Source organism: Schistocerca gregaria, chromosome 2, assembly GCF_023897955.1.
Source record: "Schistocerca gregaria isolate iqSchGreg1 chromosome 2, iqSchGreg1.2, whole genome shotgun sequence".
NCBI classification, from domain to species: Eukaryota; Metazoa; Arthropoda; class Insecta; order Orthoptera; family Acrididae; genus Schistocerca; species Schistocerca gregaria.
In genome coordinates, this window is record NC_064921.1 from 619,123,678 (window position 1) to 619,142,698 (window position 19,021).

The 19,021-nt window shown below is 43.7% G+C and overlaps 1 protein-coding gene across 1 annotated transcript in view; it reads right to left on the reverse strand.

The window, feature by feature from the left end:
• Window positions 1-8,601: 8,601 nt before the first annotated feature.
• LOC126334597 (TAF5-like RNA polymerase II p300/CBP-associated factor-associated factor 65 kDa subunit 5L) overlaps window positions 8,602-19,021 on the reverse strand; it is a 133,692-nt gene continuing 123,272 nt past the window's right edge. The window contains exon 12 of the mRNA XM_049996989.1: window positions 8,602-10,205. Coding sequence (XP_049852946.1) covers window positions 10,091-10,205 — 115 coding nt within the window. The 3' untranslated portion in view covers window positions 8,602-10,090. The remainder of the gene's footprint in view (window positions 10,206-19,021) is intronic.

Here is a 19,021-nt window from a genome sequence, read left to right on the forward strand (position 1 = left end):
CTCCAGGATTCTTCCATGTATACAACCTTCTTTTATGATTCTTGAACCAGGTGCTGGCTATGATTAAGTTATGCTCTGTGCAAAATTCTAACAGACAGCTTCCTCTTTCATTTCTTAGCCCCAATCCATATTCACCTACTGTGTTTCCTTCTCCCTCTTTTCCTACTGTCGAATTCCAGTCACCCTTGACTATTAAATTTCCATCTCTCTTCACTACCTGGATAATTTCTTTTATCTCATCATTCATTTCTTCAATTTCTTCGTCATCTGCAGAGCTAGTTGGCATATAAACTTGTACTACTGTAGTAGGCATGGGCTTCGTGTCTATCTTGGCCACTATAATACGTTCACTATGCTGTTTGTAGTAGCTTACCCACACTCCTATTTTTTTGTTGATTATTAAACCTACTCCTGCATTACCCCTATTTGATTTTGCAATTATAACCCTGTATTCACCTGACCAGAAGTCTTGTTCCTCCCACCACCAAACTTCACTAATTCCCACTATATCTAACTTTAACCTATCCATTTCCCTTTAAATTTTCTAACCTACCTGGTTTACTGTCAGTCCACATTTAGTACTCATTACACTGTTCTTTCCATTCAACGCATCCTATAAATCTTTGCTTTCAGTGAGGATAGTAATGTTGTCAGTGAATCGTGTCATTGATATCCTTTCCATCTTGAATTTTAATCCCACTCTTGAAACTTTCTTTTATTTCTGACACTGCTTCTATGACGTATAGATTGAACAGCAAGGTCTTACACCCTTTTTAATTCAGTTTGCTCTTGGTCATCCAATCTTACTGTTCCGTCTTAGTTCTAGTATATACACACCTGGAAATGGAAAAAAGAACATATTGACACCGGTGTGTCAGACCCACCATACTTGCTCCGGACACTGCGAGAGGGCTGTACAAGCAATGATCACACGCACGGCACAGCGGACACACCAGGAACCGCGGTATTGGCCGTCGAATGGCGCTAGCTGCGCAGCATTTGTGCACCGCCTCCGTCAGTGTCAGCCAGTTTGCCGTGGCATACGGAGCTCCATCCGCGACAGCGTGGACTTGAACCGTATGTGCAGTTGACAGACTTTGAGCGAGGGCGTATAGTGGGCATGCGGGAGGCCGGGTGGACGTACCGCCGAATTGCTCAACACGTGGGGCGTGAGGTCTCCACAGTACATCGATGTTGTCGCCAGTGGTCGGCGGAAAGTGCACGTGCCCATCGACCTGGGACCGGACCGCAGCGACGCACGGATGCACGCCAAGACCGTAGGATCCTACGCAGTGCCGTAGGGGACCGCAGCGCCACTTCCCAGCAAATTAGGGACACTGTTGCTCCTGGGGTATCGGCGAGGACCATTCGCAACCGTCTCCATGAAGCTGGGCTATGGTCCCGCACACCGTTAGGCCGTCTTCCGCTCACGCCCCAACATCGTGCAGCCCGCCTCCAGTGGTGTCGCGACAGGCGTGAATGTAGGGACGAATGGAGACGTGTCGTCTACAGCGATGAGAGTCGCTTCTGCCTTGGTGCCTACGATGGTAGTATGCGTGTTTGGCGCCGTGCAGGTGAGCGCCACAATCAGGACTGCATACGAGCGAGGCACACAGGGCCAACACCCGGCATCATGGTGTGGGGAGCGATCTCCTACACTGGCCGTACACCTCTGGTGTTGCTGTTCCAACAGGACAATGCACGTCCGCATGTATCCCGTGCCACCCAACGTGCTCTAGAAGGTGTAAGTCAACTACCCTGGCCAGCAAGATCTCCGGATCTGTCCCCCATTGAGCATGTTTGGGACTGGATGAAGCGTCGTCTCACGCGGTCTGCACGTCCAGCACGAACGCTGGTCCAACTGAGGTGCCAGGTGGAAATGGCATGGCAAGCCATTCCACAGGACTACATCCAGCATCTCTACGATCGTTTCCATGGGAGAATAGCAGCCTGCATTGCTGCTAAAGGTGGATATACACTGTACTAGTGCCGACATTGTGCATGCTCTGTTGCCTGTGTCTATGTGCCTGTGGTTCTGTCAGTGTGATCATGTGATGTATCTGACCCCAGGAATGTGTCAATAAAGTTTCCCCTTCCTGGGACAATGAATTCACAGTGTTCTTATTTCAATTTCCAGGAGTGTATTGTTTACTCATTTTTCCTTACAGCTTACCCCAACTTTTCTAAGAATTTCAAACATCTTGCACCATTTTACATTGTTCAGTTGACAAATCCTATGAATGTGACTTGATTTTTCTTCAGTCTTGTTTTCATTAACAATCGCTACGTCAGAACTGCCTCTCTGGTGAAAAATCCTCTGAGTGTGACTTGATTTTTCTTCAGTCTTGTTTCCATTAACAATCGCTATGTCAGAACTGCCTCTCTGGTGCCTTTACCTTCCCTAACTCAAACTTATCATAATCAGCATCATCTAACAGATCCTCAATTTTTTTCCGTTCTCCTGTATACTGTTCCTTTCAACAACTTGGATGCTTCAGCTATTAAGATGGTTATGTGATGATTCTTGCACTTGTCAGCTCTTGCTATATCGGAATTGTGTGGATGATGTTTTCTGGAAGTCTGGTAGTATATCAAAAAATCCCATACATTTTGTGCAGCAATATGAATAGTCATTTTGTTGCCACTTACCCTAATGATTTTGGACGTTCCGATAGAATGTTATCTATCCCTACTGCCTTATTTGACCTTAAGTCTACCAGAGCTCTTAAATTCTGATTTTAATACTGGGTCCCCTCTCTCTTCCCTATCACCTCTTGCTTATTCTCCCAACAAATCATCAGATACATCTGCCTCCCTCAGACAGGCCTTCAATGTACCCTTTTCCACCTATCCACTCTCATCTCTGCATTTAACAGTGGAATTCCCATTGCACTCTTAATGTTACTGCTCGTGCTTTTAATTTCACTTAAGGTTATTTGAATTTTCTGTATTTTGATTCAGTACTTCCAACAATCAGTTCTTTTTTGATTTCTTCACTTTTTCCATGCAGCCACTTCACCTTAGCTTTCCTGCACTTCCTATTTATTTCGTTCCTGAGTGACTTACATTTCCGTATATCTGAATTTCCTTGAACATTTCTGTACTTTCTTCTTTCATTGATCAACTGAAGAGTTTATTCTGTTATTCATGGTTTCTTCGCAATTATATTCCCTGTAACTATGTCTTCCTTCATATCTTCTGTGATTGCAAGATGACCATTTATCTTCAACTGAACTGCCTTCTGAGCAACTCATTATGGCAGTATCTGTAGCCTCAGAGAACTTCAAGTGTATCTCTTCATTCCTTAGTACTTCCATATTCCAGTTCTTTGTGCATTTATTCTTCCTGACTAGCCTCTTAAACTTCAGCCCTCTTCATCACTACTAAATTATGAACTTAGTCCATATCTGCTCTTGGGTGTGCCTTAAAATCCAATACCCATTTCCAGGTTCTCTGCCCGACCATGATCTTGTAATATTCATGTATTTCCCAGCCTTTTCCAAGTTTATCTCCTCTTGTGGTTCTTGAGTACAGTATTTCCTATTACCAGCTGAAGTTTATCACAGAATTCAGTTGATCTTTCTCCTCTCTCATTCCTGTTGTCAAGACCATATTTTACCATAACCCTTTTTCTACTTACTCCCCTACAATCACATTCCAATCCTCTGTTAGATTGCCATCTCCCTTTACACGCTGAATTATCCATTCAGTATCCTCATATACTTTTTCGCCATCTTCTGCTAGTGATGTTGGCATATATACATAAACTATTGTTGTGGCTGATGGTTTACATTTGATTCTGATGACAACAACCCTACCACTGAACTGTTCTGCCCTACCACCTTTTCAGAATGAATCCTACTTCTGTTATACCATTTTCACTGCTGTTGATATTACCCTATGCCCATCTAATCAGAAATCCATGTCGTCTTTCCATTTCACTTCACTGACCCCCACAATATCTAGATTGAGCCTAAAATTTCCCTTTTCAATTTTTATAGCTTCCATACCACCTTCAGACTTTTGACTTTCCATGCCCTGATTTGTAAAATGTTACTCTTTTGTTGGTTGTTCAATCTTTTTCTCATGGTCATCTCCCCCATGGCAGTCCCCTCCCAGAGATCTGAATGCGGGATTTGCCTGCAATCTTTTGCCAATGGTGGGATCATCACTACACTTTTCAATTACATGACAGAATTCTTGTGGATACACACTGTGTCCCTTTAATACAGTGATTTCCATTGCCTTCTGTATCCTCATGCCATTAATCATTGTTGATTTCTCCACTTTTCGAAGCAGTTTCCTCCCCCCCCCCCCCCCCCCCAAGGGCAAGAATGTGTCCTAAACCTCTGTTCACTCCTCTAGCCTCTTTGATAAGGCTATTGGCAGAATGGGGCTGACTTCTTATGACAGAAGTCTTCGTATGCCATTGCTGCTGATTTTTATACAAAATTTGAGCAGTGTTGAGGTTTGAACCCAGGACCCTGGACGTTTTGACTATTAATTAAAGACACTACTCTTAGATCATACATTAGTATGACATTGACTTCAGTGATATTACCTATATTTTTCTTATTTTTCCTTGCAGATCAGCACTTCACTTGACCACAATTTTTCACTTCACTTTTTTCAGTGACTAACATATTTACTTCTCAATGAAGACTTCACACATGTGTTTCAATTAATATAGAGTATGCACTTTCATCCCTTGGATGTAGTAAGCATTTAGAAATAACAGTCTTCAACTGAGGCACCCATCACAGGGCTTTTGAGCATTTGAGTCCTTCAACCAGTATCTTTTCCTTCTTTACGTTCTGTCAATGACAAGATAATTAAATATGAAGTGCAGAATGATGCAGGAAATTGAAACAATTGTGGTCTTCTAGAAGGAATTCCACCGTTCACTTTAAACAATGTAGAAAAATTACAGAAAGTGCCAAGAAATACGATAAACCAGAATACAATTTACCTTACTGTATGACATAAATAACCAAAATTCATTCCACCTTCCTCAGAATTATTGTGAATATGGTTTCATAATTTCTTCGTATAAAAGAAAGAACATGTACTGCGTGGTTATAATTAAACTGATAGTGATCCACGTGTTGCAGTATGGTATGTATACACTGCAGGACATCTCAACATTGTAGGTACGTTCATTAATTGCTAGGCTCAAAGATTATGCTGAAGTTCAACTTTCCACCAAAAGGTGAAAATACACTCCTGGAAATTGAAATAAGAACACCGTGAATTCATTGTCCCAGGAAGGGGAAACTTTATTGACACATTCCTGGGGTCAGATACATCACATGATCACACTGACAGAACCACAGGCACATAGACACAGGCAACAGAGCATGCACAATGTCGGCACTAGTACAGTGTATCTCCACCTTTCGCAGCAATGCAGGCTGCTATTCTCCCATGGAGACGATCGTAGAGATGCTGGATGTAGTCCTGTGGAACGGCTTGCCATGCCATTTCCACCTGGCGCCTCAGTTGGACCAGCGTTCGTGCTGGACATGCAGACCGGGTGAGACGACGCTTCATCCAGTCCCAAACATTCTCAATGGGGAACAGATCCGGAGATCTTGCTGGCCAGGGTAGTTGACTTACACCTTCTAGAGCACGTTGGGTGGCACGGGATACATGCGGATGTGCATTGTCCTGTTGGAACAGCAAGTTCCCTTGCCGGTCTAGGAATGGTAGAACGAGGGGTTCGATGACGGTTTGGATGTACCGTGCACTATTCAGTGTCCCCTCAATGATCACCAGAGGTGTACGGCCAGTGTAGGAGATAGCGCCCCACACCATGATGCCAGGTGTTGGCCCTGTGTGCCTCTGTCGTATGCAGTCCTGATTGTGGCGCTCACCTGCACGGTGCTAAACACGCATACGACCATCATTGGCACCAAGGCAGAAGCGACTCTCATCGCTGAAGACGACACGTCTCCATTCGTCCCTCCATTCACGCCTGTCGCAACACCACTGGAGGCGGGCTGCACGATGTTGGGGCGTGAGCGGAAGACGGCCTAACGGTGTGTGGGACCGTACCCCAGCTTCATGGAGACGGTTGCGAATGGTCCTCGCCGATACCCCAGGAGCTACAGTGTCCCTAATTTGCTGGGAAGTGGCGGTGCGGTCCCCTACGGCACTGCGTAGGATCCTACGGTCTTGGCGTGCATCCGTGCGTCACTGCGGTCCGGTCCCAGGTCGACGGGCACGTGCACCTTCCGCCGACCACTGGCGACAACATCGATGTACTGTGGAGACCTCACGCCCCACGTGTTGAGCAATTCGGCGGTACGTCCACCCGGCCTCCCGCATGCCCAATATACGCCCTCGCTCAAAGTCCGTCAACTGCACATACGGTTCACGTCCACGCTGTCGCGGCATGCTACCAGTGTTAAAGACTGCGATGGAGCTCCGTATGCCACAGCAAACTGGCTGACACTGACGGCGGCGGTGCACAAATGCTGCGCAGCTAGCGCCATTCGACGGCCAACACCACGGTTCCTGGTGTGTCCGCTGTGCCGTGCGTGTGATCATTGCTTGTACAGCCCTCTCGCAGTGTCCGGAGCAAGTATGGTGGGTCTGAGACACCGGTGTCAATGTGTTCTTTTTTCCATTTCCAGGAGTGTATGATGCTGTAAACAGTCAGAATGTGGTGTGAGTGCAGGAAAAGGGGAGGAATGATCAAACACATGATAACAGGTTCAAGCACAACTTATTAGGATATGGTCACAAGTTACAAGGTGTTCAGTATGGTCTCCCGACTCAGTAACATGCTGCAACTGTAACACTACATGGTCAACAGTCACCCACAGCATATTCAGTGTAATCAGAGTGACATGTTATGCACTGTCCTTCAGATTAGGAAGCGTCCATATAAATCCATGATAGAATCACATCCCCACAACCAGAAGTCATGTGGATTTAAGTTGGGGGGGATACAGAATGCCATGCATCCTGAAATGACCTAGAGGTGATGCAGTCATTACCAAAGGTTTCTCGAAGTAAATCTTTCATTTGGAAAGTAATGTGTTGTGTTTGCCCCATCTTGCATCAAAATAATGGTGTGGACACAAATGTGTTCTTGCAAAACTGGATTCTGAATCTCGTAGTGGTACCAGTGTAAACTATGCTCAAAATCTTTTGAATTGTTGACCAGTGGAGAGAGAATTCCGGTCACACAGCTTGAGCACTGGCAGCAGAATATGAGGGCACTTGCTGCGAAGTCGGCTATAGGTACATCAACTTCATCAAAAACTGCGATGGGAATGGGACACCTCCCTCCCTCTGTTGCACAACTTAATTCATCTTTTCTTCAAATTTCTTGATCATATTCCTTCACCCATGTATTGACTTGGGGCTTCTTTATAGCAGTTTCTGTCTGGGATACTCGTGCAAAGCAGTGCTGCTGTTGCTGCCATTCCGATAATGCTGGTAATGCAAGACCTTCTTTCTCAATAGTCATAGTCTTTCACATGGAAAACTTCAACCTTCTTAACTCTTTACATCTACATCTACATCCATACTACGCAAGCCACCTGACGGTGTGTGGCGGAGGGTACTTCGAGTACCTCTATTGGTTCTCCTTTCTATTCCAGTCTCGTATTGTTCGTGGAAAGAAAGATTGTCGGTATGCCTCTGTGTGGGCTCTAATCTCTCTGATTTTATCCTCATGGTCTCTTCGCGAGATATACATAAGAGCGAGCAATATACTGCTTGACTACTCGGTGAAGGTATGTTCTCGAAACTTCAACAAAAGCCCGTACTGAGCTACTGCGAGTCTCTCCTGCAGAGTCGCCCACTGGAGTTTATCTATCATCTCCGTAATGCTTTCGCAATTACTAAATGATCCTGTGACGAAGCACGCTGCTCTCCATTGGATCTTCTCTATCTCTTCTATCAACCCTATCTGGTACGGATCCCACACTGGTGAGCAATATTCAAGCAGTGGGTCAACAAGTGTACTGTAACCTACTTCTTTTGTTTTCAGATTGCTGTTCCTTATGATTCTTCGAATGAATCTCAGTCTGGCATCTGCTTTACCAACGATCAACTGTATATGATCATTCCATTATAAATCACTCCTAATGCCTACTCCCAAATAATTTATGGAATTAACTGCTTCCAGTTGCTGAACTGCTATATTGTAGCTAAATGATAAAGGATCTTTCTTTCTATGTATTCCTAGCACATTACACTTGTCTACATTGAGATTCAATTGCCATTCCCCGCACCATGTGTCAATTCGTTGCAGATCCTCCTGCATTGCAGTACAATTTTCCATTGTTACAACCTCTCAATATACTACAGCATCATCCGCAAAAGCCTCAGTGAACTTCTGATGTTATCCACAAGGTCATTTACGTATATTGTGAATAGCAATGGTCCTACGACACTCCCCTTGTGGAACACCTGAAATCACTCTTTACTTCAGAAGACGTCTCTCCATTGAGAATGGCATGCTGTGTTCTGTTATCTAGAAACTGTTCAATCCAATCACACAATTAGTCTAATAGTCCATATGCTCTTACTTTGTTCATTAAACGACTGTGGGGAACTGTATCAAACACCTTGTGGAAGTCAAGAAACATGGCATCTACCTGGGAACCTGTGTCTATAGCCCTCTGACTCTCGTGGACGAATAGCACGAGCCGGGTTTCACACGATCATCTTTTTAGAAACCCATGCTGATTCCTATAGAGTACAATAACTTCACTAAAGAAAGCAACACGCATTGCCAATCAACAAACAGCAACAGTTCACATTCTGACTGTTACAGCACCATATTTTCACCTGCTAGCATCAAGTGGAACTATAATTTTTTTCAGCATACTCCACGAGCCCACTGATTGGTGAACACTTAATGCTTCAGTATCCTGTGATGTATGAAGCCTGCACTGCACATTCTAAACTCCTTCAGTTTAATTATAACCAACCAGTAGTACTCGCAATTATTTCCAAATTCTGTACAAGAATTAGCTCTTTTTCACTATTGCTATGAATGTGTATAATTAACTGCTCAGACAATCACTCATTTTTTAATATAAATATCATTTCTAAGATTAAAAACAAAGTCATAATCACTGCACACTTGTATGTGAAATATACGATTTTCAATTATGAACAGCAATTGGTGAGCATGTTTGTTACAGAAGAACTTTTGACTGGCATACTTTTGCAGAGACATGTCCTTAAGTTTAGTAATCATATGTCACAATAGAGAGAACAAATTTATTAGGCTCAGAGTTATTGTCGCCTTGATACTGTTTAATGATACAGCTCTGTTTTCTCATTACAGCAAATAATTCAGAACAGGAAAAATGTGAACAACTTTAGACAGTGGCCATGGTAAAAGAGTAGCTAGGAGAAAGTATTTAATGGATGGTATGTATAAAATGAAGGAATGTTTTAAACAGAGAGTAACACAGATTGTACGGAGAATAAACACAGTGTCCCTGACAGCTGGACATGGAACTGTTTGGCACCCACGATGCACCTGTTGCAACACTCAACAGTATGAACGATCACGTCATGAACTGGTGTCAATGGCAACTCCATGACATTATGGCAGACACTATAAGCATATCAAGGCCACACGAGGATTGTGTAAGCCTTATCAAATCAGATGAAAAAGAAATATGGCATAGCATATCTATCAGAATCACACCTGTCAGAAAACTATGATTTCTGGTTGATAGAAAGAAGTTTACTCTTCTTATCAATGCACATATTTTCATGAATTTATAAGCATTTAAAAATTCTTTCACTTACAAACTGTAATCTATTTAATAAAACATAATGAAAGATGATATTCATTTTGTTTACACAGGTAACACTGAGTAAGCTTAAAGGGTGGGGGTTGCAAGTTAAAAAAAATGTACAAAAACTTTTATTTGAGTACAGTTCACCAAATTTCTACTTCAGAGACTGTCTGCAGCCAGAAACAGTGTCTGTTACAAGGTTCAGTCCGAACACTCCATAAGCTTGAAGAAATTTGGTAAAGCACAGTTTTGATTACATCTGTCATTAACCACATAGTTTCCTGCAATCTATGGATAAATAAATTATTTATCGCATTTCATTCATCAATGTAAGTGATATTCACAGCAGCCAAAGTATCTTTTGATACATGATGAACACACAGAATATGATCTCCTACAGAAAAACATGCTGACTGGTATGGGCTCGGAGAACTGAAACAGATGGAAGAATGAACAAAACAAAATAAGATGTATCACACAATAATTTGGACACTATTTTTGAAAGCCTATTATCAGCATCAATTTTGATTTCAAAATGTGAAATAAAGAGACAAAATATTGATCACAATTTCAGAAAAATTGGATGAACTATTCAGGTGAAAGAGCTTCATTATTTGAACAAGTCAATAATGTGTTTGTCCACCTCTGGCCCAAGGCACACAGTCAGCTAAGAGTTGTTGGTTGTCCTGCACAGGGATGTTGTGACAAACTGTGTGCAATTGATGTGTCAGATTGTCAGAATCCCAACGTGGTTGTAGGGCCCTGCCCATTATGCTCCGAACGTTCTCATTTGCGGAGGGATCCAATGACCTTGCTGGCCACAGCAGGGTTTGGCAAGCATGAAGACAAGCAATAGAAACTCTCGACGTATCAGTGTAGGCAATAGCTTGTTGAAATTTAAGTCCAGCACGGCTTGCTACGTAGGACAACAAAACGGAGCCTAGAATATCATCAACGTACTATTGTACTGTAAGGGTGCTGCGGATGACAACCAACAGAGTCCTGCTATGAAAAAGAATGGCACCCCAGGCCATATCTCCTGGCTGTCGGGCCATATGGTGACAGTCAGGTTGGTATCCCACCACTGTCTGTTTTGTCTCCAGGTATCTCTTCGGCTTGGAGTCTCACTGACTGGACTAGAATTGTGTTCAGTGATGACATGTCTGGAGACAAGCCGGATAGTGTTGGGATACCAACCTGCCTGATGCCTATCATATCATCAGACATCTGGGAGTGATGGTCTGGGGTACCACTTCTTTTCATAGCATGATGACTTTGGTTGTCATCCGCAGCACCCTTACAGTACAGCAATACATCGATGATATTCTATGCCTCCCCCCCCCCTTTTTTTTGTCCTTGATCTAAGCCATCCTGGCTTACATTTCAGCAAGATAATACCCGCCCACACACAGCGAAAATTCCTTCATGCTTGCCAAACATTACCTTGGCCAGCAATGTCCCCAGATCACTCCCCATCTAAGGATGTTTGCAGCATTAGGGGCTGGGTCTTCCAACCAGCTTCATAATGCATGAATGGGCAGAATCTGGCATGATTTCGCTCACAACAACATTCAACAACTCTAGCAATCAATGCCAAGCCGAATAACGGCTTTTGTAAGTGCCAGAGGCGGACCAAATCGTTACTGATTTGCTCAATTTTTGAAGCTCTTACTAGATTAGATTAGTTTTTCGTTCCATAGATCCGTGTTGAGAAGATCCTCGTGGATGTGGAACATGTCACCTTTTTTTTTTTCTTTTTTTAAAAAAAGCTGAAATAACAATACTAATAGTATAAATATATACAACACATCATTTGTTTCTATTAAAAAATTCATCAATGGAGTAGAAGGAGTTAGCCACTAGTAAGTCTTTCAGGCTCCTTTTAAACTGATCTTTATTTGTAACAAAACTTTTTTACGTTTGCTGGCAAATTATTGAACATGAGTGTTCCTGAGTAGTGGATGCCTTTTTGAACTAAAGTAAGTGCTTTTTAAGTCCTTGTGCAGATCATTTTTGTTCCTGGTAATGTATGTATGAACTGAGCTGTTTGTTGGAAAAAGAGATATATTATTTAGGACAAATTTCATTAAGGAGTAAATATACTGAGAGGCAGTAGTTAGTATACCCAGTTCTTTGAAGAGGTTTCTACAAGACGTCCGTGAGTTTACTCCACAAATAATACGTATTACACGCTTTTGGACTCTGAAAACTTTTGTTTGACTTGAAGAGTTACCCCAAAATATTATACCATATGACATCATGGAATGAAAGTAGGCAAAGCATGCAAGCTTTTTCACTTTTACGTCGTCTATGTCTGCTAACACTCGAATTGCAAATACAGATTTGTTAAGGCGTTTCTGCAGTTCTGTGGATCTAGGGATCCTCACAGTAACCTCAGAGTATATATATTCACTTATGAAATTTGTTGTTAATAATCCAACCCAGTTCAAAAGTAATAGCAGTGTGCATAGCTATAACACCAGGAGAAAGGATGATCTTCACTATGCAGGGTTAAATCTGACTTTGGCACAGAAAGGGGTAAATTATGCTGCCACAAAAGTCATTGGTCACCTACTAAACAGGATCAAAAGCCTGACAGATAATAATTTCTAGATGACAACTACTCCTACTCACTGGCTGAATTTTTAGATATAAATTAAGGGAGGGGAAAAAAACTAACTTAAACACTAGTGTCATGCAATATTTTGTGTAATGTAATATCTTGTACAGACATCTTTCATTAACCTGACACGTTCCACATCATTACGAAGTGTCGAATTCATGATCTATGGAACAAGTATTAATCTAATCTAATCTGGTGTGCTCCCCCCAACTGAACTCTAGAATAAATCACCCAATTAACAATTAACATGTAGTATTAAAAATTTTGTAATGAGACATGTTGCAAATAAACAAAATGGAACATCATCCAATTTTCCTGACAGTGTAATCATTTGTCTTAAGAATGTATATGGCACAAAACACCAAGTTAAAAAAAGTAATGAAGGAAATGACTTACTGCTCTCCAGAACAGCAGGGCAAGTTGGTTTAGGTGTTATAATGCATTCATTATTAGTGAATGTGCACTACATTTTCACCACTGTGTACACAACAATACCAGATAGTGACAGAACTACAGCTGAACAAATATGAACATATGTAGCAGAAGAATTCTATCCAAATAAAAAAATGTTAAGGCTTTATTACTTTTGTGGGACATTTTTCTTTATTAACAAAACATTAGGTTTCAAACTCCGTTGCAAAAAGTTCTTCAGTGTTGGGAATTTTGTGCCTTTTTTAAATCCTTTTCAGGGCAAAAAAAGTGGTTCACAACCAAATGTTAACTGAAATACTAACATGTCTGCTGCTTTTCTGTGTATCTTGGAAAACACTCGAGCACACACCACAATGCAAATTTCTTGAATTGAATGTAATTTTGTGAATCACACACTTCTCACTGCATTTCCAAACATACAGGAATTTGAGTAACTTAAAACAGAGTGCTAAATAATAATAATTTATTTTCTAGACAGAAGATTCTGAAATCTCATGTGAAAATGCTGGCCAAGTAGTAAAATTATTGGGTGTTAAACAATGATATGTCTTTGGAGGTAATAGTAATGAGGAAAGTTGTTCAAAATAAGCTTCCTATACCAAGCTTCCTTTCAAATGAATGGAGTTTTTGAAAGTTGATTAATTTTATAATACATGCAAATATTCAGTAGATCAGGCCCTTGAAACCTTGTATTTAGGGTATTAAAATGTCACTTTAACAGTGAGAAAGGCTGTGTGCACACAACAGAAGAGGGTGGAGACACAGTGAAATGGGGCTAGTGCACTTACCCAGCAAGAGAGCTGTAAGCTTGTGAGCACCCATACCCCATTGGACAATGTTGGAACAGCCTGCTATAAAACACTGTCAAGAGTGTTTTAGTAAAAACGAATTTGTGTGTTGTTGGCATGCTGATAGAATGTTTCCAGTCCCAAAAACTGAAACAGAAATCTTAAGGCACATGGGTAATCTCTATCGAAGCACTCAGGTCCTGTTGCAAGTTCACTTGTTCCCACCCTTTCTACAGGTATTTATATACTGAATTGCTAATATTGGACAGTCTTCATTGACTTGAAAAGTCGTCCATGTGGAAGTAGAATTACAATGATGAAGCTTTTGAGGTTACAGAAACAGCGCCACAATAAGATGTCCAGAAGCCAAAACAGCGAAACTTAATTGCTCCATATGCATCATTTCAAAATTGTGCCATGGTTAGACATTCAATCTCCACTTCCTCTCAGTGGTCTTGTCAATCATAACTAGTGTTCAACAAAACTGTCTCACTCTCACCCCACTACGTCGCCCCACATTCATACTTTACTTCTTGCAGACTGTAGTATACTGTATCACTGTCCTCAATCTCTACCCAACTGTTTGGATTGCTCTGACAACTTGATTACTTCCTGTGCTCCCACCAAAATTCAATTTGTCATCCATGTCAAAAATGCGTCTATATGTCCTTGTCCTCGGTACACTGCAACTGACATCTGCAAATACCAACTACAGTATAGCACATCTTCACATATGTCAACAGCAGGATGCAAATAACTTTCTACTGCGTTAAGACAAGCATGCTCTCTTGCTAAGTTAGACTTGAGCCATTTATATCAGATTGCAACAACACCTTGGAAGACTCTGAGCCACATAAGCTGCTCATTGTCCTAAGCTGGAAGTGAGTGTTTCAAAATGAATTAATTCATATACGTTTAAAAGTGAATCATGACTGTTTGATAAACATAAAAAAGTAGATCTGTACAGAAAATTATGAAAATGTGTTTATTAAATCTTGGATTAATTTGTAAAATCTGAAAACTGCATAAACCACTTAAGAAATAAAATCTTCAAAGCTTTCAACTAAACATTTGTGGTGCCAGTCTCTCGAGTCATGGCCCAATAACGAAATGAACAAAGAAGAGAAGTAAATTGTATGTGTAACGATGTAGGTGTGTTAACCCCACAAGATATTATATTGAGGCCTTACAATAATATACAGGTCAGTACACCTGCTCTTCTTACATAGCTTACTGGATATGTTACCAATTTAAAATTAATGGGCCTTGTATGTAAGTAAAACGTTTGTGCAACATGTTCTGTAAAAACAGGACTTCACTAGGCATGAGTCACCCACTTTGCACCAGATGTGAAACAGCATTCAAAGCAGTGGATAGAACTCAGTCAGCTATCAGAAATATTAAAAATGATGTGATATTAAAAAAATAATTATTCTTATTGGTTACCTAGCAAAGGGTTAAAAGTGACTGCCAAGTACTATCCATATTTTGTAGACCAAATGGATGAAGAAGTATTTAAGAAGCAGCCTGTACTGCGAAGGAAAAAACTCAGGACCTGTTTTAAGTGATATCTTTAGGTTTACATTGGAAAAATACCCGGAAATTCATGAATTAGAAAATCCCAGGGCACTGACACTCTTGTGCATGAACCTCTGAACATTGATCAAACACTACCAGGGACTGTAAGAATAGGTTGGTTTGTGGAATTAAAGGGACCAGACTGCAACGGTCATCAGTCCCTTGTTCCAAAACTTAAAAACACCCACACAGAGTAAAAAACGGATAATAGAGACAACAGACAACATAGGACAAGAAAAACTCAGACAAAGAAAAGACATAACAAATTAAAATCACACGGAGTGTGGCGGTGGTTGGCCAACCATAGAGAAAAAATAAAAAAGAAAAGCCAACCACCGAGACACACATTAAAAACTCAGTCTCAAATCGTAGGCCAAAGGCCAGAATCAACACAAAAGAACATAACAAGCACTCAGATTAAACAATAAAAATCCCCTGCCTGAATAAAACGTAAAACTAAGCCAGCCATAGCAGGGTCGTCAGTTAAAAGGGCAAGGAGCATATCAGGCAGCGCAAATGTCTGCCTGACCACAGCTAAAACAGGGCAGGCCAACAAAATGTGGGTCACTGTCAAAGCCACCCCGCAGTGACATACAGGAGGGTCCTCCCGGCGCAGTAAATAACTGTGTGTCAGCCGGGATTGGCCAATGCGGAGCCGGCAAAGGACAACTGAGGCCCTGCGAGTGGTTCGCAGGGATGACCACCACACAGCTGTCGTCTCCTTGACAGCACGGAGCTTATTACGTGTGGTCAGTTCGCGCCATTCATCGTCCCATAGCGCAAAAACTTTGCGGCGTAAGGCTGCTCTCAAATCATTCTATGGGAGGCCAACATCCAGAGATGGTTTACTGGTGGCCTCTTTCGCCAGGTGGTCAACATGTTCATTGCTTGGGATACCAACATGACCGGGGGTCCACACAAAGACCACAGAGCAGCCGCAACGGGCAAGAGTATGCAGGGACGCATGCATAGCCATCACCAGAACAAGGGAAACACTGGTCGATAGCTCGTAAACCGCTCAGGGAATCGCTACAGATAACGAAGGACTCACCTGAGCAGGATCGGATATACTCTAGGGCACGAAAGATGGCGACCAGCTCAGCAGTAAAAATGCTGCAGCCAGCCGGCAAGAATCATTGTTCGTAGTGGTCCCCTAGAGTTAGAGCATAACCGACCCGACCAGCAACCATCGAACCATCAGTGTATACAATGCCAGAGCACTGATACGTTGGTAGCATGGAATAAAAGCAGCGGCGGAAGGCCTCCGGAGGGACTGAGTCCTTCGGGCCTTGTGCCAAGTCGAAGGCAAGGGCGAGGAACACACCATGGGGGTTTATGCAGAGGGGCCTCCACAAGTATGCTGTCCACAGGGCTGGTCCGGAAGGCACCAGTGGCAGGTCGTATCTGTGGGCTGGTCCGGAAGGCACCAGTGGCAGGTCGTATCTCAGTGTGTAATATTGGGTCCAGCACCCGCAACGCAGATGGGGATGGTGAACCATAAGCCAGACTCCCATAATCCAGACGGGACTGGATTAATGCCTGGTAGAGCCGTAAGAGGGTAGATCAGTCGGCGCCCCAGCTGGTGTGGCTCAAGCATCGCAGAGCATTTAGATGCCGCCAACACGTCTGTTTAAGCTGCCGAATATGAGGCATCAAAAACAACTCCCAAAAACCTATGTGTCTCCACTACAGCAAGAAGCCGGCAAGATAAAGCCTCAGCTCAGGGTGGACTGTTCGGCACCGGCAGAAATGCATAACACAGGTCTTGGCAAACGAAAATTGGAAACCAGGCGCTACAACCCAAGACTGCACCCTGCGTAACTCAGGTCTTGGCAGCCGAAAACTGGAAACCATGCGCTACAGCCCAAGACTGCGCCTTGCGGATAGCACCCTGCAGCTGTCGTTCAGTAGCTGCAATGGCACTGGAGCTATAGTAGAGGCAGAAGTCGTCGGCATACAGGGAAGCGGAGACAGAATTGCCCACCGCTGCAGCGAGCCCGTTTATAGCAATTAAAAACAGGCAGACACTGAGGACAGATCCCTGTGGTATCCTGTTCTCCTGGACTTGAGAAGAACTACAGGAGGCTGCGACTTGCACGCGGAAGGCACGATGCGACAGAAAATTTTGGATGAAGATCGGCAGTGGACCCTGAAGAACCCAACCACAAAGCGTAGATAGGATGTGATGACGCCATGTCGTATCATATGCCTTCCGCATGTTGAAAAAGACAGCGACAAAGTGCTGGCGGCGCGCAGAGGCTGTACGGATGGCTGACTCCAGGCTCACCAGATTGTCGGCGGCAGAACGGCCCTCACAGAACCCACCCTGAGCTGGAGCCAGAAGGCCCCGCGACTCGAGTACCCAACTCAACCGTCGGCTCACCATCCGTTCTAGCAACTAGCAAAGAAAGTTGGTAAGGCTAATGGGGCGGTAGCTGCCCACCTCCATAGGGTTCTTGCCAGGTTTCAAAACGGGGATGACAATGCTTTCCCGCCATTGCGATGGACTTACCCTCGACCCAGAGACGGTTGCAAAAGTCGAGGAGGTGTCGCTTGCAGTCGACTGAAAGGTGATTTCAGCATCTGACAGTAGATGTGATCTGGCCCAGAAGCGGTATCAGGGCAAGCGGCTAGCGCACTGTGAAATTCCCACTCACTGAATGGAACATTGTAGGTTTCATGATGGTGCATTTGAAAGGAAAGGGTCCGACGTTCCATCCGCTCTTTAATGGAGCGGAAGGCCAGTGGGTAATTCGCAGAAGTGGAATTCAGAGCAAAATGCTATGCCAAGCGGTTGACAATTACGTAGGAGTCAGTACTAACTGCTCCATTCAGTGAGAGCACAGGGACGCAGACAGGGGTCCGATAGCCATAGAGGCGTCTAATCTTGGCCCAGACCTGCGATGGAGTGACAGGGAGGCCAATAGTGAACACATACCGGTCCCAGCACTCCTGCTTGCGTTGGCAGATAAGGCGGCGGGCCTGCGCATGCAGCCGTTTGAAGGTGATGAGGTGTTCTATGGAGGGATGACGCTTGTGACGCTGTAGCGCTCGCTGGCGATCTTTAATCGCCTCAGCGATCTCAGGCGACCACCAAGGCACAGTCCTCCGCTGAGGGGACCCAGAAGAACGGGGAATGGAAGATTCTGCGACAGTAACGATGCTGGTGGTGACCGAGTGAACCACCGCATCAATGGCGTCATTAAAGAGACGCTCAATAGCGGCAACGGAGGAGAATAAGTCCCAGTCAGCCTTATTCATAGCCCATCCGCTAGGACGCCCAGAAGAGTAATGCTGTGGCAGTGACAGAAAGATTGGAAAGTGCTCACTACCACACAGGTCGTCATGCACACTCCACTGGACAGAAGGTAAGAGGCTAAGGCTGCAGATCGAAAGGTTGATGGTGGAGTACGTGCCATGCGCCACGCTGAAGTGTGTGACGGCACCATCATTTAAAATGGTAAGATCGAACTGTGCCAATAAATGCTCGATGGTGGTGCCTCGACCTGTTGCAACTGACCCACCCCACAGAGGGTTGTGGGCGTTGAAGTCGCCCAGTAACAAGAAAGGTGGCGGCAATTGGGCTATCAGCGCAGCCAGGACATGCTGCGCGACATCACCATCCGGTGGAAGGTAAAGACTTCAGACGGTAACAGCCTGTGGCGTCCACACCCGAACAGTGACAGCCTATAAAAGTGTTTGTAGGGAAGAGAGTGAAGGACATAGATGCAGACGCCACCAGACACCCTTTCATAAGTGCCCGGTTCTTATAATAATCCCGATAGCCACGGAGGGCGGGGCTTCATATTGCTGGAAACCAAGTTACC